Raw genomic sequence first — 19,025 nt, forward strand, 5'->3', positions numbered from 1 at the left:
TTGGGTTTCACACACCCTCCTGCCCTGCCAGCTTCAGAGCCGCTCCAGCCGCCTGGGCCGGCACGGACAGAGGAGGAAGAGGAGGCTGCTCCTCCCGCCCCACCGCCCCCTGGAGTGCCCCCCATTGCTCCCCACCCTGCCATGGGGGCACTGCCAGCACCAGGGCCATGGAGCCAGCTGGGATCACTGTCCCTCCCCACACCTGTCCTGGGCAGGTGAGAGAGGGAGCTCATCCCTGCAGTCACTCTGCCCCGGGAATCCAGACATGCCACGCACCTGCTCCAGCAAACACAGCATGAAAATCCCCAGTTCCAATGCACTGCTGGAAACAGGAATGAAAACCATTGCTCAGGGGCTGGCTGGGATGGGGGTCACCTGCCCCAGCCAGGGTCAGCACTCCCAAAATCAAATTAAAGAGCTAAAGCGGGAAACAAGGGAAGAGAACACCCCACAGCACACTCACCCTCACCTGCTACAGCTCCATTCCCTCATGTGCTTTCCTGGGCAAAGAGAGAACAGCAGGCAAACACTGACATATCCCACGGAAAAAGACACTTTAGCACAAGTAACATCGAAGTGAAAACCTATGTTCTCATTAAATCAGCTTTCTCTGGAATAAAGTAACCACTCCCAATTAGTATCATAGTTAAGAGTCACTGCTGGGTTGCAGGGAACCTCACCCAGACTGGAAAGCACATCTTGGCTGTAAGACCACGGACTGGTGACTCACTCGCAATCCCTTTGGCACCAACCCTGCAAGATGTCCAGGGGGATGAGCCATGGAAGCTCCCAGTGCTCCAATCCTGCTCCCTGCCCAGATCAGGGGGCACCACAGCACTAAATAAGCCCTTCAGGTCTATCCACCTTTTCCAAAAAACAGCATGCTGCTGGAAGAGGAAGGTGATCTGTGCAGCCTCTGCAGTCGCCACAAGCAACAGGTTGCAGGTCGGGAAAAAAGTGCCACGTAATTCCCAACCTGATGCTCTGCCAGAGTCATCTGTGGGCCCCGCTGGGAGCAGGAGGGGAGGAAAGCGCTTATTGCCTTTTAACAGGGTGTAAATCTCTCCTGTTAGGTAGGTAAACTCAGAAATCCCTTGGGAAGGGGATGGAGAGGGACAGTGCCATCCTCAATGCCAGCTCCTCCTCACAACCCTTCTCCAACGCTGTGCCCCCCAGTCCCGAGGGCTCCATCCTTGCTCTGGAAGCGCCAGGTGCATGGAGAGAGGAGGTGCCCTGCACCGGGGAGGGACAGGAGCTCCCAGTGCTCCAGCAGGAAACCCCACGGTAATTAAAGGCAAACTTTGCATAAGCACCAGGAACCTGCTGGAAGCAGGGAGGTGACACTGGTGCAACTCCTGGCCCAGAGTTGCAAATAATTCCATGGCTGGAAGGGAGAGGAGTCTCCTAATCAAAGTTTAATCCAAAAGGAACCAAGTTTTATCTCTTCCAGTGTCATGGAGGAAGACCTCACATGTGAGCACGGCTGAGGAGCCAGATCCACCATGGTCTGTGCAGCTGCAGCTCCAGGAGATGCCCTGGGATCTCCATGTCCTCCTGCTGCAGACGTGCCGGGGCAGCAAGGGGAGGATGAGGAGGAAGAGGGGGTGCACCACAAAATCTGAGGGGCTGCCTCTGTGTGCCTCTGTGAGCACTTCTGAGGGGACGGGCAGATTCCCAATGTCCCAGGAGTGGGGGCACAGCAGGATCAGGAAGGTGATGCAGGGGAAGATGTCACCCTTCCCTTGCCATCATCCCTGCATATCCCCTGTGCTCATCACCTCTGTTCTAAGGAGCACTGAGGAGTTAAACACATTTTATCTTCTACTAATGGGTCACGACAGTGCCAAAGAGATGCCCCTGGGAATTGTCTCTCCTGTGGCACAGCATCCCAGGATGCAGCAGCCCCGTCCCTTGGGCAAACACAACTGGAGCCCACCTGGCTGTGCCAGGGCTGCAGGCAGGGCCGGGCCGCAGCAGCCAGAGAGCTCAGTGGGCACCGGGACCCCGGGCAGTGTTTGTGGCAGGCAGGGCCCCCAGGCCCTGGAGCAGATCAAAGCACAGGGAATTTACCTCCCGGCTGGGTGCGGGACACCGGCCCTTTCGGAGGGGGCTTTTCATCCCTATTAGGGCCATGAAAAGCTGAGCCATGAGATCAGCTGCCAGGGGCTGTCCGGGGACAGCGCTGAGCCGAAAAGGTCAGGAGGGAGGAGGAGAAGAGAAAAGAGGCAGAGGCTTAAGGGACAGGGCTCAACAAAATCGCATTTACTGTGGTCACGGTCCTCAGACAAGGCTCCAAGAAAAGGAACCGCGTGTTGTCTAAGGGCCATTATTTGGGTTTGACATGTCCAGTGCCCGGGCTTTGAAGTCGGGAGCAGGACACGTTAGAGACCCGCTGGCTCCCACGCGGCATCTCCCGCGGCACAGGGTCCCACCCACCCTCTGCCACCAGCTCCCAGCAGGACAGAGGTGGAGAGCAAAGCCCCAAAGCCACAGCGATGCCACCAGGCTTTGCTTGGCCCAGGTTATGTCGCAGGTACGGCCGAGGACTTGGCACGGGTTTGGGTGAAGAATGAGGAAACCGGTTGATTGGGTTTTTATCAGCAGAAGTTCACAGCTCCCATCACGGCATCAAATGGCACTCTGGCTTCAACTCATCTCCACCAAACAAGTTGTGGGATGGCAGATGAGGAGCACATGAAAGTGGCCACATTCAAATGCAATCACAAAGAGCTGGCGGGCTGACAACCTCCCCGGCACGGCCCCCACCCCAAGGAACCAGGGGGGAGTTAACAAATCCAAGGAAGGAGCTCCAGCAGCTCCACAGACACACGCTGGCACCAGCTGAGGGCTTCCCAAACCAACGGAAGCTGCAGGAGCACAGCCAGAAAAGCAAGCATGGCAACGTGTCCCAAAAAAAGGCAAGGGAGGATGGATGACCCTGGCAGCTGGAATGCATAGGTGACCCCTTTCTCCACACTGGAAGCGCTGACGTAGCGCGGCCCGGGGACAATGCCGCGCTGCAGAGGCTGGTTCACAACACGTAACTCGTGCCAGGTTAAGACTAATTGCATCTAAAAACAGAAATGCAAGACAAGGGGTTTAACGCAACCCTCGGCAATACATCCGCTCCCGCCGGATCCCGCTGCCAAAACGCGTTAGATTGGATTACGGACGTTATTACATCAAAAATGGATTGAAGGGCTTAAAGACTCACAATAAACAGCAAAAGCATTGGATTTATGAGGAAACATCTACCAGGGCCTCGCATTTACTTCAGCATTGTCATCAAACAAGGGCTCTGTGCTTTAGAGAGGCTCAGGGGAGAGGAGGGACACTGCGGCCATGCCCAGGGACTTGGCAGAGGGACAGCTGAGAGATCCCACTGGAAGAACACCTTGGCACTGCCTGCCACCTCTGCAAACAGCTGCCTGCAGAGCACTGAAAGGCTGAACGAGGTGTGCCCAGGGGTTCCCACCATCCCACATCCCACTGAACAGAAAAGGGGCCTCCAGGACCAGCAACAGCCCCAAAACTAAACAGAGAATGAACTGGGGAAACGTGTCCAAGGATAGAGCTGAAGAACATGTGGGGCTGAAGAACCCACCCAGGCAGGTCCCTGACAGAGTACAGAGTCTCCAGCACAGCAGGGCACCACCAACACACATCTCAGAGACCCATCAAGCTGAGGATCATGGAATCATGGAAGGGTTTGGGTTGGGAAGGACCTTAAAGATCATCTGTTACCCTGCCATGGGCAGAGACACCTTTCACTAGACCAGGCTGCTCCAAGCCCTGCCCAGCCTCACCCTGAACACTTCCAGGGATGGGGCATTCCAGGGATGGGCTAGGTGACCATTAAAAGTCCCTTCTAACCCAAAGTATTCTTTGATTCTCCTACCCAGAGCTCTAACATGGCAGGAGCTGGGCTGGGAACTCCTCCTCACATTGCCCGGCTGCCAGGACATGGGGATTAATGGATCTCTATCCAGGCACCTCATCACCAGAGATAGTGAGACTGGAGCAAGTTCAAAGAGGAGCAGCAAATGCAATTAAGGAGCTGCAGTGAATTAGGAGGGGAGGTGGAGAGAGCTGAACCTACAGGGCTGGCCAAGCCCTGGTGTGGCTGGAACTGCCCATGAGCATCCCAGGAGCACAGACACCAGGGAGAGGGGAGGCCACTCCAATGGGACGTGAACTGCCAAGGAAACAATCACCAGAAATCTGTGAAACCAAGAAAGGTTGGTATGGCTGTGCTCTCACATCTGGGGCAGGGGACCCACAGGCCCAAAGCAGGACCCCACCCCACCTCTGGGCAACACCTTCCCAGAACAGTTCTCAGTTTTCACCTTCCTGTGTCCTTTTGGTCCTGCCAGCCCAAAATGCAATCGAATGGATAATTCTGAAGCACTGGGACACATTCTTCCCTCCCATTTCAGCCATTCACAAGCCACCAGCTGCTCCACCAGCTCTGCAGACATGGAGGGAGGAGGAACCACATGCCTGCTGGTGAGCCAGAAGCAGCTTATTCCTTGATGAGGATGCTGTGAATGATCCAAATCCCACTGGTGTCCAGGGAAAGGCAAGAGAACCTGCATCCACACATCGGTCTGCAAGGACAAACCAGGCCAGAGTCCCCATGGATGCTCCCAGCAGCCTGCCCATGGCTTTGTGCTTGGCCCAGGAACCCTCAAAAGGACTTTCCTTTGGGGGAAAAAGCAAGAATGCTTTCCTGTTGGACCTCACCTTCCTCCCACCCACACAGCACAGGGGGGGAACCTCAGAGAGCAGCACCAGCACAGACTTCCCTACGTCTGCCCACAGTGCAGGATGATTTTGTAGGGAGAGGACAGGATGTCAGGGACAGGGAATCCTACACAGGCACCACAGGCAGTCAGGGAAGCACCCAAGAGACCAGGGATGGAAGAAACCACAGCCTGTCATGGAGGAAAACACCCAAATCCCAAATTCCCAGCTCCGGTGCCCTCTCAGTGCCCAATCCTGAGGATGGTGCCTGCATCCTGCTGGAGCCGCACGCTCCCCCCAAGCCTGTGCCTCCAGCACAGACCTGCAGGCAGGAGCTGCCACATCGTGTTGCTTATGGGAAGGCTTAGGAAGAAGCACCACCTGCCCCTGCCCAGCCTCTGGAGCAAAGATGCCTTCAAGGAGCGCCTGGAGCTGGTGTGGAGGGGGCCAGTGGAGGCTCTGGGAGAGGATGGGGAATGTTGGCTTTCAAAAGCCTTTTCATTGCTAAGCCGAGGGCTGGGGCCACGTCCCTGTGTGATAAAAGTGTCCCTAAACAAGGTTTGGCGTATCCAAAGTGAGGGCGAGGAGCAGCCCTGAATGGGAGGGACCCCGGGAAGGCTCCCGGCTCCAGTGGGGAGGTTTTCCAGTGGCACACGCCCTGCTCCCCTGGGCTGCAGCGCTGCTTCCCCAGCTTAGAAATGAAAGGGAAGGAAAAAACCCCTTTGTGTGTCCAGGCAAAGCTTGGGGAGAGGGAGGGGAGAAAAAATGGGGGGACAAAAAAAAAAAGACAACACGTGGGTGGTCTGCTCAGGAGACTTCTGACTTTGTTTTTTTGGCTATTTTATTTCTTGGCAGAAAGAACTCCTGGGGCTGCTCGGCAGAGGGTACAGCCAGATCACAGGAGCATCCCCAGCCCACCCAGGGGCCAAAGTTCAGCTGGCAGCTCCCAGCTCCGAGGGGTTTTGCATCAAAGCACGGACGAGTCAAGAGAAATTAAAGTCAGAAACGGTCCAGGGAAGGGGCAGAGGGAAGGGCCAGACCCCTGAGGGCAGGGAGGGCATCCCACAGGGATGCTCCGAGCACTCCACTCACTGTTTCCCTACACAGGGTGGAACTGGGAAATAGAGAATAAATAGGATTCTACATTAAAAAATGATCTTAACAGGCTCAGACAAACATCCAACGGGATGCACGCTGGGATTCTGCAAACTGCGCCACTCTGGCTTTGCAAACTCCAGGCTGTGCATCCCGTCGGATCCACAGCCAGCTGGACCCGGAGCCAGAGCTGGAGCCGGTCACCTGCAGTGCCCCAGGTGTGCCAGCAGCACTGGAGGGGAGCTGGCACCGACCCAAAGCCACAGGGGCCCTTGGGGAGCCCCGCTCAGAGCTGGCAATGCGCTGTCAGATGCTCATGAAAACGCCTCCCAGAGCTCCAGGAGGTTGATTTTCATTTGAGTTTTTGTGTGAAATGCAAAACGGCTCCTTAAAATTTGGCTAATTCAAAGGCTGGTAAATCCTTCTGCCTCCACCCTCCTGGACTTGGATAACATGTAAGAGATCTCACATTTCTTCTTCCCAGTGCTTTGGTCAACTCCTGAGCTTGTTTTGGGGAACACATTTGTCATTGAGGGCTCTTTGCAGCCTGAGGGTCACACACTGGATGTATCTCAGAGGACCCCACTTTCAGCCCTCGTTAGTTTGATGACCAGGTCAGTGCTTGAACTTGACCCCCAAACACAGACGAGCCACTGATCAAGTGCTTCAAGATGTTTGCCTGACTCAAGGCTGTGATTTTGGCCTCTCTTTGCCCACTGCAGTCAAAGCTTATGCTGAGTCAAGCCTTTCATCAGGTGAGGGACAGCAAAGGGCTGAACTTTGGGGTCCCAAGGTCACCAGGCTGGTGCCAACCATGTGAAGGGACATGGGAGCCTGCATGGCTGTTCTGCCAGGGCTTTCAGCATCCCAAACCCATTCCTGGGGCACCTGGGCTGGAATTAGGGTCTCCTGCACTCCTGATGGCTGCAAAGCTGGTGTTCCCCAAGTGACACGGGGCAGATGTCCCCAGCTCTGGCCAGTGAGAGTGACCATCACTGCGGAGAGTCCGGCCCTGCCACGGTGACTCAGCCCAGGTCGCTGCCAGCACCGCGTTGTGTCGAGCCGGCTCAGCAGGTTGCTGTGCCAGGGCCTCCCTGCTGTCACCTCTCCTGTTAGGGAAACCTTCCTGTCTGACCATCCAGGAGCCACTCCAGCATCTCCATGGCCACCCAGGGAACAGAACCTGCCATGAGTTCCCTCATTCCCAGCCCGCTCAGCCACACATCAGGAAGCACTAAGGAGAATTTCCCACAATGGAACTGAGGGGGGCTCAGGGCTGACCTGCCAAAGCCGGGCCCGGCTGCTTCCTCTGCATCAGGTTTACTCCAAATTATTCTGCAGCACAACTCCAGCTCTGGCTGGGCTCGCTGGTGACAGGCACAGCAGCAGCCTCGCCGCGGCACCAGGCTGAGGGAGAGCCCCTCCTGCCCCAGCTCCACCACAGCCTGGTCACCCCCTCCCGAGATTCCAGGCTAAAAATACACTGTTTACAGACGTGAACGCCGCAGCTCCCAGGGCCGGCGCTCGCCTCCCACGCGGGCGGCTGTGACCCCTGAGCCCGCGGCACAGGCTGGCGAGGGGAGCCCAGCCACGGCCACCGTGCCCTTTGCCGGTGCTCGCCGCCGGCACACACGCCGTGCACGGAGCCAGGCAGGGACAGCCAGGCTGAGGAGCAGGCGGGGGGAGGAAGAGCGAGCTGGCAGCGCTGCCCAGAGATGCCGAGCTCCCCAGCACCCTCCTCCACCCACACTGGAGCCAGCACAGGTGGATACATCCCTGTGCAATGGTCCCCTGCATGCACAGATCACGGTTCCAAGAGAATTCCAATCTCCTCCCTCCCCACCATGCACCAAGAAATAAGAGGAACAGGTCAGTGTGCAGAATTCTACAGACATTTGGATCGCAGCACACACTGGACACCACTGGCACTTCCCTCTGCCAGACCTGCTTTTGGAGGCAGCAGCACCCAAGGACAAGGACAAGATCCCTCCTTGGAGACCATTCCTCCTCCTCCTCCCAAGCCACAAAGCCAAGCCCTGCAAATGTCCTGCAACACCTCCAGCAAAGACAGCAGTGAAAAATAAGCTCCAGGCATGACAGTGCTCCAGACAGAGAGCCGACCTCAGCTGGGGACGTGTTCCTGCTCCCAGCCACGAGTAGGGCAGGGACAGCACAGCAGCCACACACGGACTGGTGACCCTGCTCAGCCAGTGACACATTCCTGCCCCTTCTCCCATCCAGCAGGACATATTTTCCATACGTGTCAGCTCTTTGCAGGGGCCAAATCCCACACAAGCGCCTGGCGACACTGTGCAGGCGCCCGCGGCCCTCCCGAGCAGGCCCAGCGCCGAGGAGGAGAGGAGGAGGAGGAGGAGGAGGAGGAGGGCGACTCACATGTGATGAAGTAATCCTGCTTCCGCTTGAACTCCAGGCCCATGTAGTTGGGGCTGAACTCCTGGAACTTGATGGTGAAGCGGATCTCCTGCTCGGGCCGGTTGCAGGTCACCAGCACGTTGGGGTCCATGACGGTGCTGCAGGCATCCGCCTGCTCCTTCCGCACCAGGTACAGCTTGTAGTACTCGTAAGGCTTGGACGGCTCCGCCTTGGGGCAGATAATGTCCAGTTTATCCCCAATCTCCGGGTAGATCACCAGCCCCTTCCCAGTCATGAACCTGGAAGAGAGGAGGGCGAGAGGTTACCATGTGCTGGAGGGGGCCCATGACAGCCCATCCCACCCCACTCACAACATTCATTTTGTGCTTCAACTCTGCTGCTTCCCCTCTGCGAGATGGTTTTTAACACTAGAATGAAGTTCTCCACCCTCACCATCCCAGCACACGCACAGAGCCAGGGTGGGCTCTCTCCAACAAAACCAGGGCTGTCCTGGGTCAATCCCACTCGCCAGCCACGATGAGTGTGGGCACCCTTCCCAGCCCCAGGCCTGCCATCCAACAGGGAATGGAGCCTTCCCACAAAAAGCCGGGGAGCAGGCGGACTGGAGACGCTGTGGCTCTGCCCGACGGCCAGGCAAGGAGCTTCCTGCAGGGACAGGCAGTAATTAGGCATGGGGAGAAGTCCTGACAATGGGGCACAGGGAGGGATCCCTTCCACGCCCTGGCTCCCCGAGGAATTCCTGTCCTTAAATGGAAGGGAGGGAAGCATCCTGCAGGACAACTTCTGCCTCACCAGGCTCAACTGTGTGCCCAGGAGCGTGGGAGGACCGGATGGAGAGGAGCAAGGAGGGAGGAAAGCTATTTAGGGCTGGAAGGCAGGGCATTGGGAAGGGAAAGAAGGCAAGATGCTAGCAATTAGCATTCGGATCTCGTTATGGTGGGGCAAGGCTCTGATTAGGTTTTTCCAGCGTGAAGGAGAGGATTAGGACAGCAAGGAGGAAAGCAGCAGATCATCTACTTTGATGTAGGCAACAAAACGCGTTTCTGATGGGAGATAAGGTGGGAATGGATGTTCCTGCAGACTTATCTCTGCTGCAACTCCCTCACGTAATCTGGGCATGGCAAAACCCAAAGCAAGTGGTTTGGCTGCACGGCCACGCTTCCCCTTCCGCTCCTGGACACCGCCCGCCCTGCCCCAGCCCACCCTGGAGGCTGGATGGGGGCCGGGACACCTTCTGCCCCCAGCCAGCTGCTCCAGCTGGAGCTGCAGGCTCCACGGAAGGAAGATCAAACACACAAGATCAACCTGCTCCGTGGCTCCGGTACAAGTCTTAGCAAGTAACCACGGAGCTGGAAGCAGCACCAGGCTCTTGGCTTCGGGAGCCCAGCAGATCCACATGCTGGGCTGGGAGCTGGCAGGCAGAGCCAGGGCCCACGCACCCCCTGATGCCCTTGGCACCGGCTCCAGAGCTCAGTGCCAGCTGCAGCAGCAGGACAGACACGCAGACATCATGTGCACCTTGCTGCCAGCTCGGAGAGGCAGCCCCAGCTCCCGCCCTCTCCCAGTCCAGGAGAGTTGGCACAGGGATGGCTGGTATGGTCCCCTTCACAGAGCTGGATTCAGGAGGGTTATGTGCCCAACCTCCCTGCCCAGATGCAGCTCTGCCTCCACCATGTCAGCTCCAGCAGAACGCAAAGCAGCTCCACGATGGGGCACCAGGCACAGGGGATGGCCGGGATCACCCCAATCCCAGCACCGCCAGTACACTGGCACCTTGGCCACACATGGTTTGGGGAGTGATAAAGTTTTATGCAAGTCATGATTCTGGCAGAAAATGAGCATGGGAGAGTAGGGACCTGGACCCCTGAAGGGCCTTTAGGGATGCAGGTGCGATGCTGCACCACGTGCCATGACAGCACAGTCCGGCTCCATCCCTGGCGCTGCCGGCAGGTGAGCCAGGCATTGCTTCACACTACCAAGTAGGTCACCTGGCCAGTGGCCAGTGCGGGCTTCCAACGCCTTGGGAGCGATAGAGGCCTCCCCACCCACGGCCGGAGCCTGACGCAAGGCTGGAGCGGGAGCAGGGAGCGGGGCAGGAGCAGGAGCAGGGCAGGAGCAGGGAGCAGGGCAGGAGCGGGGCAGGAGCAGGGCAGGAGCAGGCAGTGGGGCAGGGGCAGGAGCAGGAGCAGGCAGTGGGGCAGGAGCGGGGCAGGAGCAGGGCAGGAGCAGGGCAGGAGCAGGCAGTGGGGCAGGAGCGGGGCAGGAGCAGGGCAGGAGCAGGAGCAGGAGCAGGAGCAGGGCAGGAGCAGGGCAGGAGCAGGCAGTGGGGCAGGGGCAGGAGCAGGAGCAGGCAGTGGGGCAGGAGCGGGGCAGGAGCAGGGCAGGAGCAGGGCAGGAGCAGGGCAGGAGCAGGCAGTGGGGCAGGGGCAGGAGCAGGAGCAGGCAGTGGGGCAGGAGCGGGGCACGGTCCCGCCCCGCCCTCCGGCCGCAGACACGCAGTGCAAGTGAACACTCGCACCTCGCTGCCCCGCCGTTCCCACCCGACAGGCAGCTGGAGCCCACACTGGTTTCTCCATGGCTGGGCTGAGTCAGGCGCTTCCTGGCACAGGACTCCAGAGTGACTCAAGCTCCCTCCTCCAGCCCCTGCCAGCTCCCTCCTGCCCAGGAGATGCCAAACAGGAAGCCACAAACAAGTCAAGCAGATGTCTTGCACCGCCAGAGCGGGAGGAGAAGGCTCCTATCCACCCTCATCTCCACACCAGGAGGACCCATTATACCTCTGTGGCCAAAACCTTGGCCAACACCTGCAAACCAACCGGTCCCTGTGACACCAGCCCGCTGGGATGGGGCCAAGGAGACTTTTCACCAGGGGAGGGCCCTGCAAGAGACTGAGGCAGCTGAGAACAGCCCAGCACCACATCCTGCTGGCACCTCCTCATCTGAGGAACTCCAGGACCAAGGCCTACACTTGGTTTATTTGTTTTAAGGATAAAACAACAAGGCAAACCCCTTCCACGAATGCTGCCCCAGCTCCAGAAGCACATGGCTTCTGCCTGGAAATCAGCCCAGGAACATCTTCCAGATCTCCCATGCCAAGCAAGACAAAGCCACCTCACTGTGCATGAGGCTTTTGGGGTGCTCCCTCCAACTGCTGCTCCCTGCCAGGTACATTCCCGACACCCATGTGTTTGCCTTTGCTCACCAATTTCCCTGTTTTCTTCTCCTCCATTTCCCCCTTAGTGTCCTCTCCCTTCTCCAAAAGCAGGGCTGTTCCCAAAAAATTTTGCCAGCACCTTGTAATGACCATCCTAGAGAAGACCAACAGCTCCCACCATGCAAGAGGCCAGTTCTCCAGGAAATTCTCCTTTAAAATACACAGTGAAAAGCAACATTTACCACAAGAAAAGGAGAGGAAAAAAGAAGAGTCCAAAAATTGTCGCATGTTGCCTGAACTCGGGATTTCAGCCAGTTCTGGGGAGGAGGAAATTTAGTTCTGAGGGATGGCTGAAGACAAAAAGGAATTACACTCTTGACTTGTTTTCACAAGGACATGTCTTCAGATTTATCTTAACTGGGAGGAATGAACAGAGAACCCTCTAAATTAATAGGGAAATTCATTGTGCCCTCAGAGCACCCACTCTGATGTCAGGGGGGAGGGAGGGGGGAATCTGCTGTTCCTCCACAAAATACAGTTTGATTTCCCTGTTTTAAGGTGAGGAGAGAAAATTTACAAGGAAAACTAAAGTGTAACTCAACCTTAAAGCTGAACAACAGTTTACACCTTGTACCATCCTCCTTTACCTCACCAGCCACTCAGGAGGATGGTCCAGCTTTATTCCTGTCCCATCCCTGGAACTGTCCAAGGCCAGGTTGGATAGGGCTTGGAGCAACCTGGGATAGTGGAATTTGTCCCTGCCCATGGCAGGGGGTGGCACTGGGTAATCTTTAAGGTCCCTTCCAACTCAAACCATTCTGGGACTCTGTGACTGGCACCATCACCAGCTCACAGCACCATCAGCCTCCTTCCTCCTGGAGTCCAAGGAGGTTGGAATGATTAACTACAGCCATCAAAGCTTGAAAACAAGGATTTTGTGACAGCTGAGCAGGTGGGGACACTGCCCTCCACTGCATTTATCGGCACCTTCATCCCTTAAAGGGCCTGGAGGTGATTTTTGGGTGGCACCTGCAGCTGCCCACCCGCAGAGCCGTGCTGGGACCATCCTGGCCACTCCAGCCAGGCATCCTCCTGCCGTTCCCTGGCCCCCAGCTCCCGGCCCCACAGGTTCCTTGGGAGCGATCAGGTGGCGGCATCCAATTTCCTCATTGTTTCAGGAGGTGTTTTCTGATGGGAAAGGTGAAAAGGGTATTTGTGAGTCTTGTAAACCGATTCCTCTGAGTTGGGTAAACAACGGGAGCTCTGTTGGCAGCAGGATGTCGGGATGCTGGAGCAGGGAGATGGGATTAAAGGGCAGCCTCTCCCCTGCCCTGGGTTGGGGGGCCGCTGCTGGGGACCCCCAGCCCTTGCAGAGCCCCCCCAGCAGCACTGAGAGCTACACTCCCCTCAGGGGTTCAGACTGTGGGATCTGAGAGAGGGAGAGGGCGCTACAGGTGGGCCCTGCTGGAAGAGCCATGGACTCAGCCAGTGCCCACACCCTGGAGGCACAGAGGGGTTTGCTGGGACAGCAGGAATGGGGCAGTAAGAGATGAGAAGCCCTTGGAACATGCCCTGGGAATGCTGGGGGTCCAGGAGGGAACGCAGCCCCTGTGTCCTTGGGCAGTGCCTCGGCAGGGGCTCACACACACCCCGGCTCTGGCGCTGTCCTGGCAGGCACAGCCCAGCCCGGCAGTGCCCACTGTTCCTTCAGTTCCATCCCAACACGCCTGGGCACAGACCCACGTGCTGAGCATGACCAGGACCCCAGCAGGGTGATGCCATCCTCCAACAGCAGCTGGAAGCACACAGCTCCTCTCCCAGGAGGAGCAGCCCTGTGAGGAGGTGCTGGGGCTTCCAGCAAACCACCTGATGGAACATAATCCCATGGATTCCAGGATGGCCAGCAGGACATCGGCCACGCTCAGGAGCTCTGGTAATGCCAGAAGGTTCCTGGAACTGGCACAGCACAGGGATGACCGGCTCCTTCCCACCACTGCTAGTGGCTCCACAGGAACACAGGGTGGGCAGGAAAACCTTCAGTCAGAGCAAGCTCCAGACTTATGCTGGGCATGAAACATCTCTCATGCTCACACCCACCCCAAGCAGGCTCCTCTCCACACAGGCACACTTGGATAGACATGGATGAGCCAACACGTTCACAGCAACAGCTGCAGACACAACTGTCCTCCAGACAAGTCATGCAGAACCTTAAAATCCAGCAGTCCTTCAGCTCTTCCTTAGGGAAGACCAATAAATTCCTTAAAAACATATTTTTTTAAAAAATAGGTTGACAGGCTTTCCAGCCTCTCCTCTCCCCCTGATCCAGCATTCCTTGCATCATGTCAACCACCAAATCCCTGAAGCAGCATCACCTTTCCCCACATCCCTAACACACGATGCCCCTCACCTCATTTCAGGCTTTGCAGCAACAGAACAACATTTACGGAGAACCTGCTCCGCAGAGAAGACGCTCTGAAGTCGATGCTGACACACACACGAGATGACATATGCTAAATGCTGTTTGCTTCAAAGAACCCCAAAATAACTGTATCTCACATGGAGGACGTGTGTGTCTGGCAGGAGAGGCTGACAGAGCCCGCAGAGCGGCGCCTGCAGGAGCTTGGGGGTCTCCCTGCTCTGGGCAGCTGAGACCCCACGGGCCCAGCTCCCCACAACGGGTCCTTCCAGACAGATCCCAGCTCCCATGGCTCACACCCACTGGGAGTCACCTCACAGAGGGATGGCAAAAGGCCAGACCCAGCAAAAAAACCAAAACTCCTTGAACAAACTGGGTGTCTGCTCCTGAAAAACACTCCTGAACCCTGAGAGTGCTCAGCTGGTGCCTCTGCCTCACTCTCCCTCACTTCCCTGGGACACAGTCCAGGCACTGGGGACTCTCTGGAACTGGACTCTCTGCCTGGAACCCTCGGCTACCAGCCAGAACAATCAGTGCTGTCCCAGAGCAGTACTCCAGACCCCAAAATCACAAAGCTCCAGCCACTGGAGGGCCCCTACACAGCTTGTGCTCCCACCATCACTCCCAATCTCCCCCAGTGACACCCAGATATCTCTGCCCCTGTCAAAATCTGTATTTTCACCAAGAAGGAGACATCGAGGGGTTGGGAACACACACTGGGAGATCAGTTTTGTGGTACCATCACAGCTGAAGTCAAACAGCATTACCAGACAGGGACAAGCACACGGCTCCAGACTGACCCAAGAGCATTGGACAACCTGTGTCCCAGGGACAGCAGATATCAGTGGGACACCACGGCCCCCCATCCAACTCACATCACCTCTAGAGAGCAGAGGACAAGCAAACCGGAGGAGTTACACTCTAAACCCAAGAGCCCACCTTACCCCAACACACCAGCAGCAGCCACAGCCCTTTCCCAGAGCAGTGCCAGCACCCGGAGGCACAGGACCTATTCTTCTTTTTGACTCCCATTCAACTCTTGGGAACAAAGAAATCCCATGGAAGGAAGTTAATTACAAGTGGAATGAAAAGGTTCCACACCCTCCTCTGCCTCCCTCTCTATCTGTCGCCTTCTCTCTCGTCCATCGCGCTCTTCGTCACCGCGAGGGTAAATCGGAGGACGCAACCCCCACCCCCTCAGATCCCACTTCTTTCATGTGCTCCTCTATTATTAGTCTCCTTTAGAAGAGCCTTCCATCTTTTTCCCCCTGCTAATCTATGTATAATTATTTTCCTTGCCCTTGGCAGACCTCTTCTATTTCTGCTCTGTCCTTTGGAGCCAAGGTGGCCACACAGACCCAGGAATTCCAGGTAATTCTCAAAGCAGCCTCGTATCTCCCCCACTCTTTGGTCTCTGATGCTCAGAGAGATACTTTTCACCTTCCAGCCCCCCCGGCTCCTCACCATCCCCAGGAGGGGGAGCAGCCTGTGCTGAGCCCCCACAGGGCTGTCCTGTCCCCCCTCCCAGACACACTCTAAGGCCCTTTTTTTTCCTCATCTCGGGTTTAATGAGGCCCATTCAACCCTCCCAAAGACAAAAGGCCCTTCTCGTTTCCAAACGGATTTACACGACGCATCAGTGAGGCATAAACGGGTTGCCATGGCAACGCGCACCGGCCCCCCCAGCACCGGGATGCCATTTTCCAACTCCACTGCTCCCCAAAACCCCTTTGTTGCTTCAATGCCAGCTGGAAGCCTCCTCACCCGCTGGGAAAATCCCCCACCCACCCCAAAGTGACCCCCAAGGGCCAGGGAGGACATTTTTGAGGTGAAGTTAAAAGATGTCCCCAGTGCAGACACCCTGGAAAGCTCCGAGCCGTGACTGGCTCCGGGTCATGGTCAAGCAGGGTCTGGACTGAGCGGGAGGGACAGAAACACCAAGTGCAGGGGAACCCAAACCAAACTGCCTCTCTGCCCAGAAACGGGGGTGATGCCCAAGGCAGAGCAATCTGTCCCCACTCCAACACCAGCCCCAGCCACGGCCCTGCTCCCAGCACCTTCCACAGCAAAGCCGGTGGCTCTGGGGATTCCCAGGGCTTTGGCCATGGCCAAGAGGCCACTCCAATGCTTCAGGTTTAGCAACCACCAGCCCCACGTTTGTACCACAACTCTTCCCAACCAGCCTCAATCACTGAAGCTCAACAGAGCACCTCACTCACTCCACACAGGGATGGTGGGACCCAGGGAAGGTGGGAATCAGGAAAGGTCCCACCATGGCTCCTTGAGCTTTGTTCAGACCTTGCACAGTCGCTGCCACAGTTCTGAAGACCAATGGTGGTGGGACAGCTCAGTTGTACCCGATCAAACAACAGAGACAGACCAGAGAGAGCCCATTTTCCATGAAAACACCCACAGGGTTTCTGCACAAGGAAGCTGGGAGCAGGAACCTGGTTACAGCTGCAAACCTGCAGCCTGAGGATGGGTCAGGTCTCCCTTCCTCCTGTCCACCCCTTCTCCTGGGGAAGAGAGATCCAGAGCAACACCAGGCAAGGTGACTGAAGAGCAACACCAGGCGAGGTGCCAGTCTCAGTGCCCAGCATGTTCCCACTTGTGGGGCTGCTCTTCAGCCAGAACAGCCACCCCTGAGCGGTGCTGCTGCCCCTCTGTGTGGGTTTGGCTTTTCCTGTCCCTACACCAGATGCCAAGGCAGGGGAGGTCCAGAGGAGGGACAACTAGTGGAGGTCACCAAGGACAAGGGACAATCCCCACAGATCCCCTCTGGCCCTGTGTCAGTTTTTCTGCCACTGGGCTCAGGAGCCCAAAGGCTTTTGGAGCAGGTGGCTCAGCAGTGGTCACACCAAGGTTATCACCAACCAAGAGCAGAGCAGGGTCCAGCCATCAGGATACTGCCGAGAACAGCAAGCCCAGGAAAGCCAGCACAGGTGCTGGACACAGCCCAGCATTCATGGCCAGCAGGTGCCACCATGGCCAGTGACAGCCCCAGCCCCACGGCCAGTGGCAGCCAGGGCTGGGCCCAGTGACTCAGAGCCCTCCTGTACCATGGCAGGGCTGTGGGAAGGGCTTTCTCCACGAGCTGTCACGATAATTAGAGCATGTCCAGGGAAAGCATCTGAGCCCCAGATTCTCCACCAACTCCTAGAAGGGTAAGAGGGGAATCCCATCCTGTCACCATGCTGAGCACAGTCAAAGGCAGCACCCACCAAGGGGGAATGTTCTCCTTTGTTCCTTCATGAGCTCGGCCAGGATGCTTCCCAATGCCAGTCCATCACGTTCAGGGATGGCTGCTGCCCACCCCAGTGCCCCGAGGAGGAGGAACAGCAGGAGGAAGAGGAGGAGGAGGAGGAAGGCTCACAGCCCTCACAGGAGCCAGGCCTGATGTGAGCAGCCACGTGCTGCTCCATCGTCCCCCCCGTGCACTCAGACGTTTCACCCCAACGATCCCAATCCAAACCCTGCGAGGGGGGGAAACAAAACCTGCTGGTAATTGCGGGAGTTTGGAGGAGATTTAATTGGGGCCGGAGCACTGGCACAGGCTGCTGCTGCCACCTGCAGCTGGTGGCGTGGGCCTGGGGGACCCCGGGCTGCTGCCCTCACTGGCCTGGGGCGCAGACCCAGCATGAGGAGCACCAGGGGTCCCCCGGGCCCGTCCCCACCCCACACACCCCCCTGCAAACTCCTTCTTTTCAGCACAATAAGCAGCTCCAGCAGCGACGGAACCAAAGGCCTGGCCAAAAAATCAAGAGAAAGAAAGCCGTATTTCTCCCTCGAGTCGTATCGTCCTGCTCTCCCCGCGGAGGAATCCGGAGGAGCCGAGTTATCTAATTAATGCTGGCAGGAGTGGGAGGCCGAGGGCCGGGGGCGGCGGGGCCCACAAAGCCGGCGTGGGGAGCGGTCTCCCCGCACCGCCACCGGCATCCCCGGCAAAGGGGCCCCACGCCGGGAGTGAGGTAAGAGGGGATTCAAAGGGGGGTTTGTCAGGGGTTTTGTTTTTGAAAACGGGGGAGGGGAAGGGGACAGGGCTTGACAAGAGCTGACAGACAACTGAACAAAACCATAAGGGCCATGAATGGCAACACGGCGCTTTAATTGGCGTAGGAATGGAGAGAGAAGTGAGACAATGAGGCCGGGCGGCGGCGGCGGCGCTGAGGTGTGGGCAGCGGGCACTCACCTTCCCCTGCCCGCACTGCCAACCCCATCCCGACACAGGCTGCCAGCTGGATGGCCCCCATCCCAAAATACACCACCCAAAACCCCCAGGGGAAACATGGAAGCCGAAACAGCAGAGCCCAGCACCCATCGGGCATCACAGAACCCCGACAGCTCCAGGAGCGGCACAACCCCAGCGCGGGGATGCCGCAGATATTAAATGATCCACGGGAAGCAGCTCGGGTTCCCGCTCGGCTCCCTTGTCTTCCGGCCTCGGTCTGGCCGCTCGTGCCCTGGCTGCAGCCCCGCTCATCCGGAGGACGGGGGGCCGGGAGGGGGAGAGAGGCAGAGGCAGGTTAAAAGGGAACACGGTTGGATCAGCGGGGTTCCCACTCCTTCCCTGACCCCTCCAAAATAAAACGGAGGAGAATTCGCCTCCCGGTTCCAAAGCAAAGAATTACTTTGGCAGGGCCCGCGGTGGCGGCCGGGCGCCCACTTGGAAGGGAAAGCAGCAGAAATGTGCCCGAGGAGCCCAAGAGCAGGCCCTCCCGCCAGGCCCCGCTCATTCTCATGCAGATCCATCCCCAGCTGGGACAGAACAGATCAAACTGCAGCCCCCCTCCCCGAGCGGGGTTGGGGTGCAGGGGAAGGCGGGCGGGAGGCTTGGCCTGCCAGACCTGACACGAACCCCAGTGCTTTCCAAAATCCTCCCTCTTCCCACCTCTCACTTTTCCAGCTGGGTTGGAAAAATGAAGAGCTAAAATCCAAGAGCTGAAGTTACACTTGGTAGTTGAGTCTTTGGAGAAAGGGAGCCCCTTCCTCTCTGCACCCAACACCCCAGAACCTGACACCCCACCGACCCTGCACCCCACAACCCCAGCCTGCAGCCAGGAGCCCAAACCAGCCCAAAACTCCCCACGGGAGCGTGGCTGGTGCTTCTCTACACTGACCCAGCCAACACCAAGGGCTGCAGTCACTGCTGCTGCATTCCTGGGGTGCAGGAAGGTCCCCAAATCCCTCAGCTTCCCACTTCTCACTCTGCTGGCTGTCTCCAAA

At 57.6% G+C, this 19,025-nt stretch overlaps 1 protein-coding gene across 1 annotated transcript in view; it reads right to left on the reverse strand.

Annotated features, from left to right (window-relative positions):
• EFNB1 (ephrin B1) overlaps window positions 1-19,025 on the reverse strand; it is a 51,160-nt gene that overhangs the window by 12,060 nt on the left and 20,075 nt on the right. The window contains exon 2 of the mRNA XM_071569201.1: window positions 8,233-8,510. Coding sequence (XP_071425302.1) covers window positions 8,233-8,510 — 278 coding nt within the window. The remainder of the gene's footprint in view (window positions 1-8,232; window positions 8,511-19,025) is intronic.

The sequence above is a fragment of the Pithys albifrons genome, chromosome 14 (genome assembly GCF_047495875.1).
Source record: "Pithys albifrons albifrons isolate INPA30051 chromosome 14, PitAlb_v1, whole genome shotgun sequence".
In the NCBI taxonomy this organism is placed as follows: Eukaryota; Metazoa; Chordata; class Aves; order Passeriformes; family Thamnophilidae; genus Pithys; species Pithys albifrons.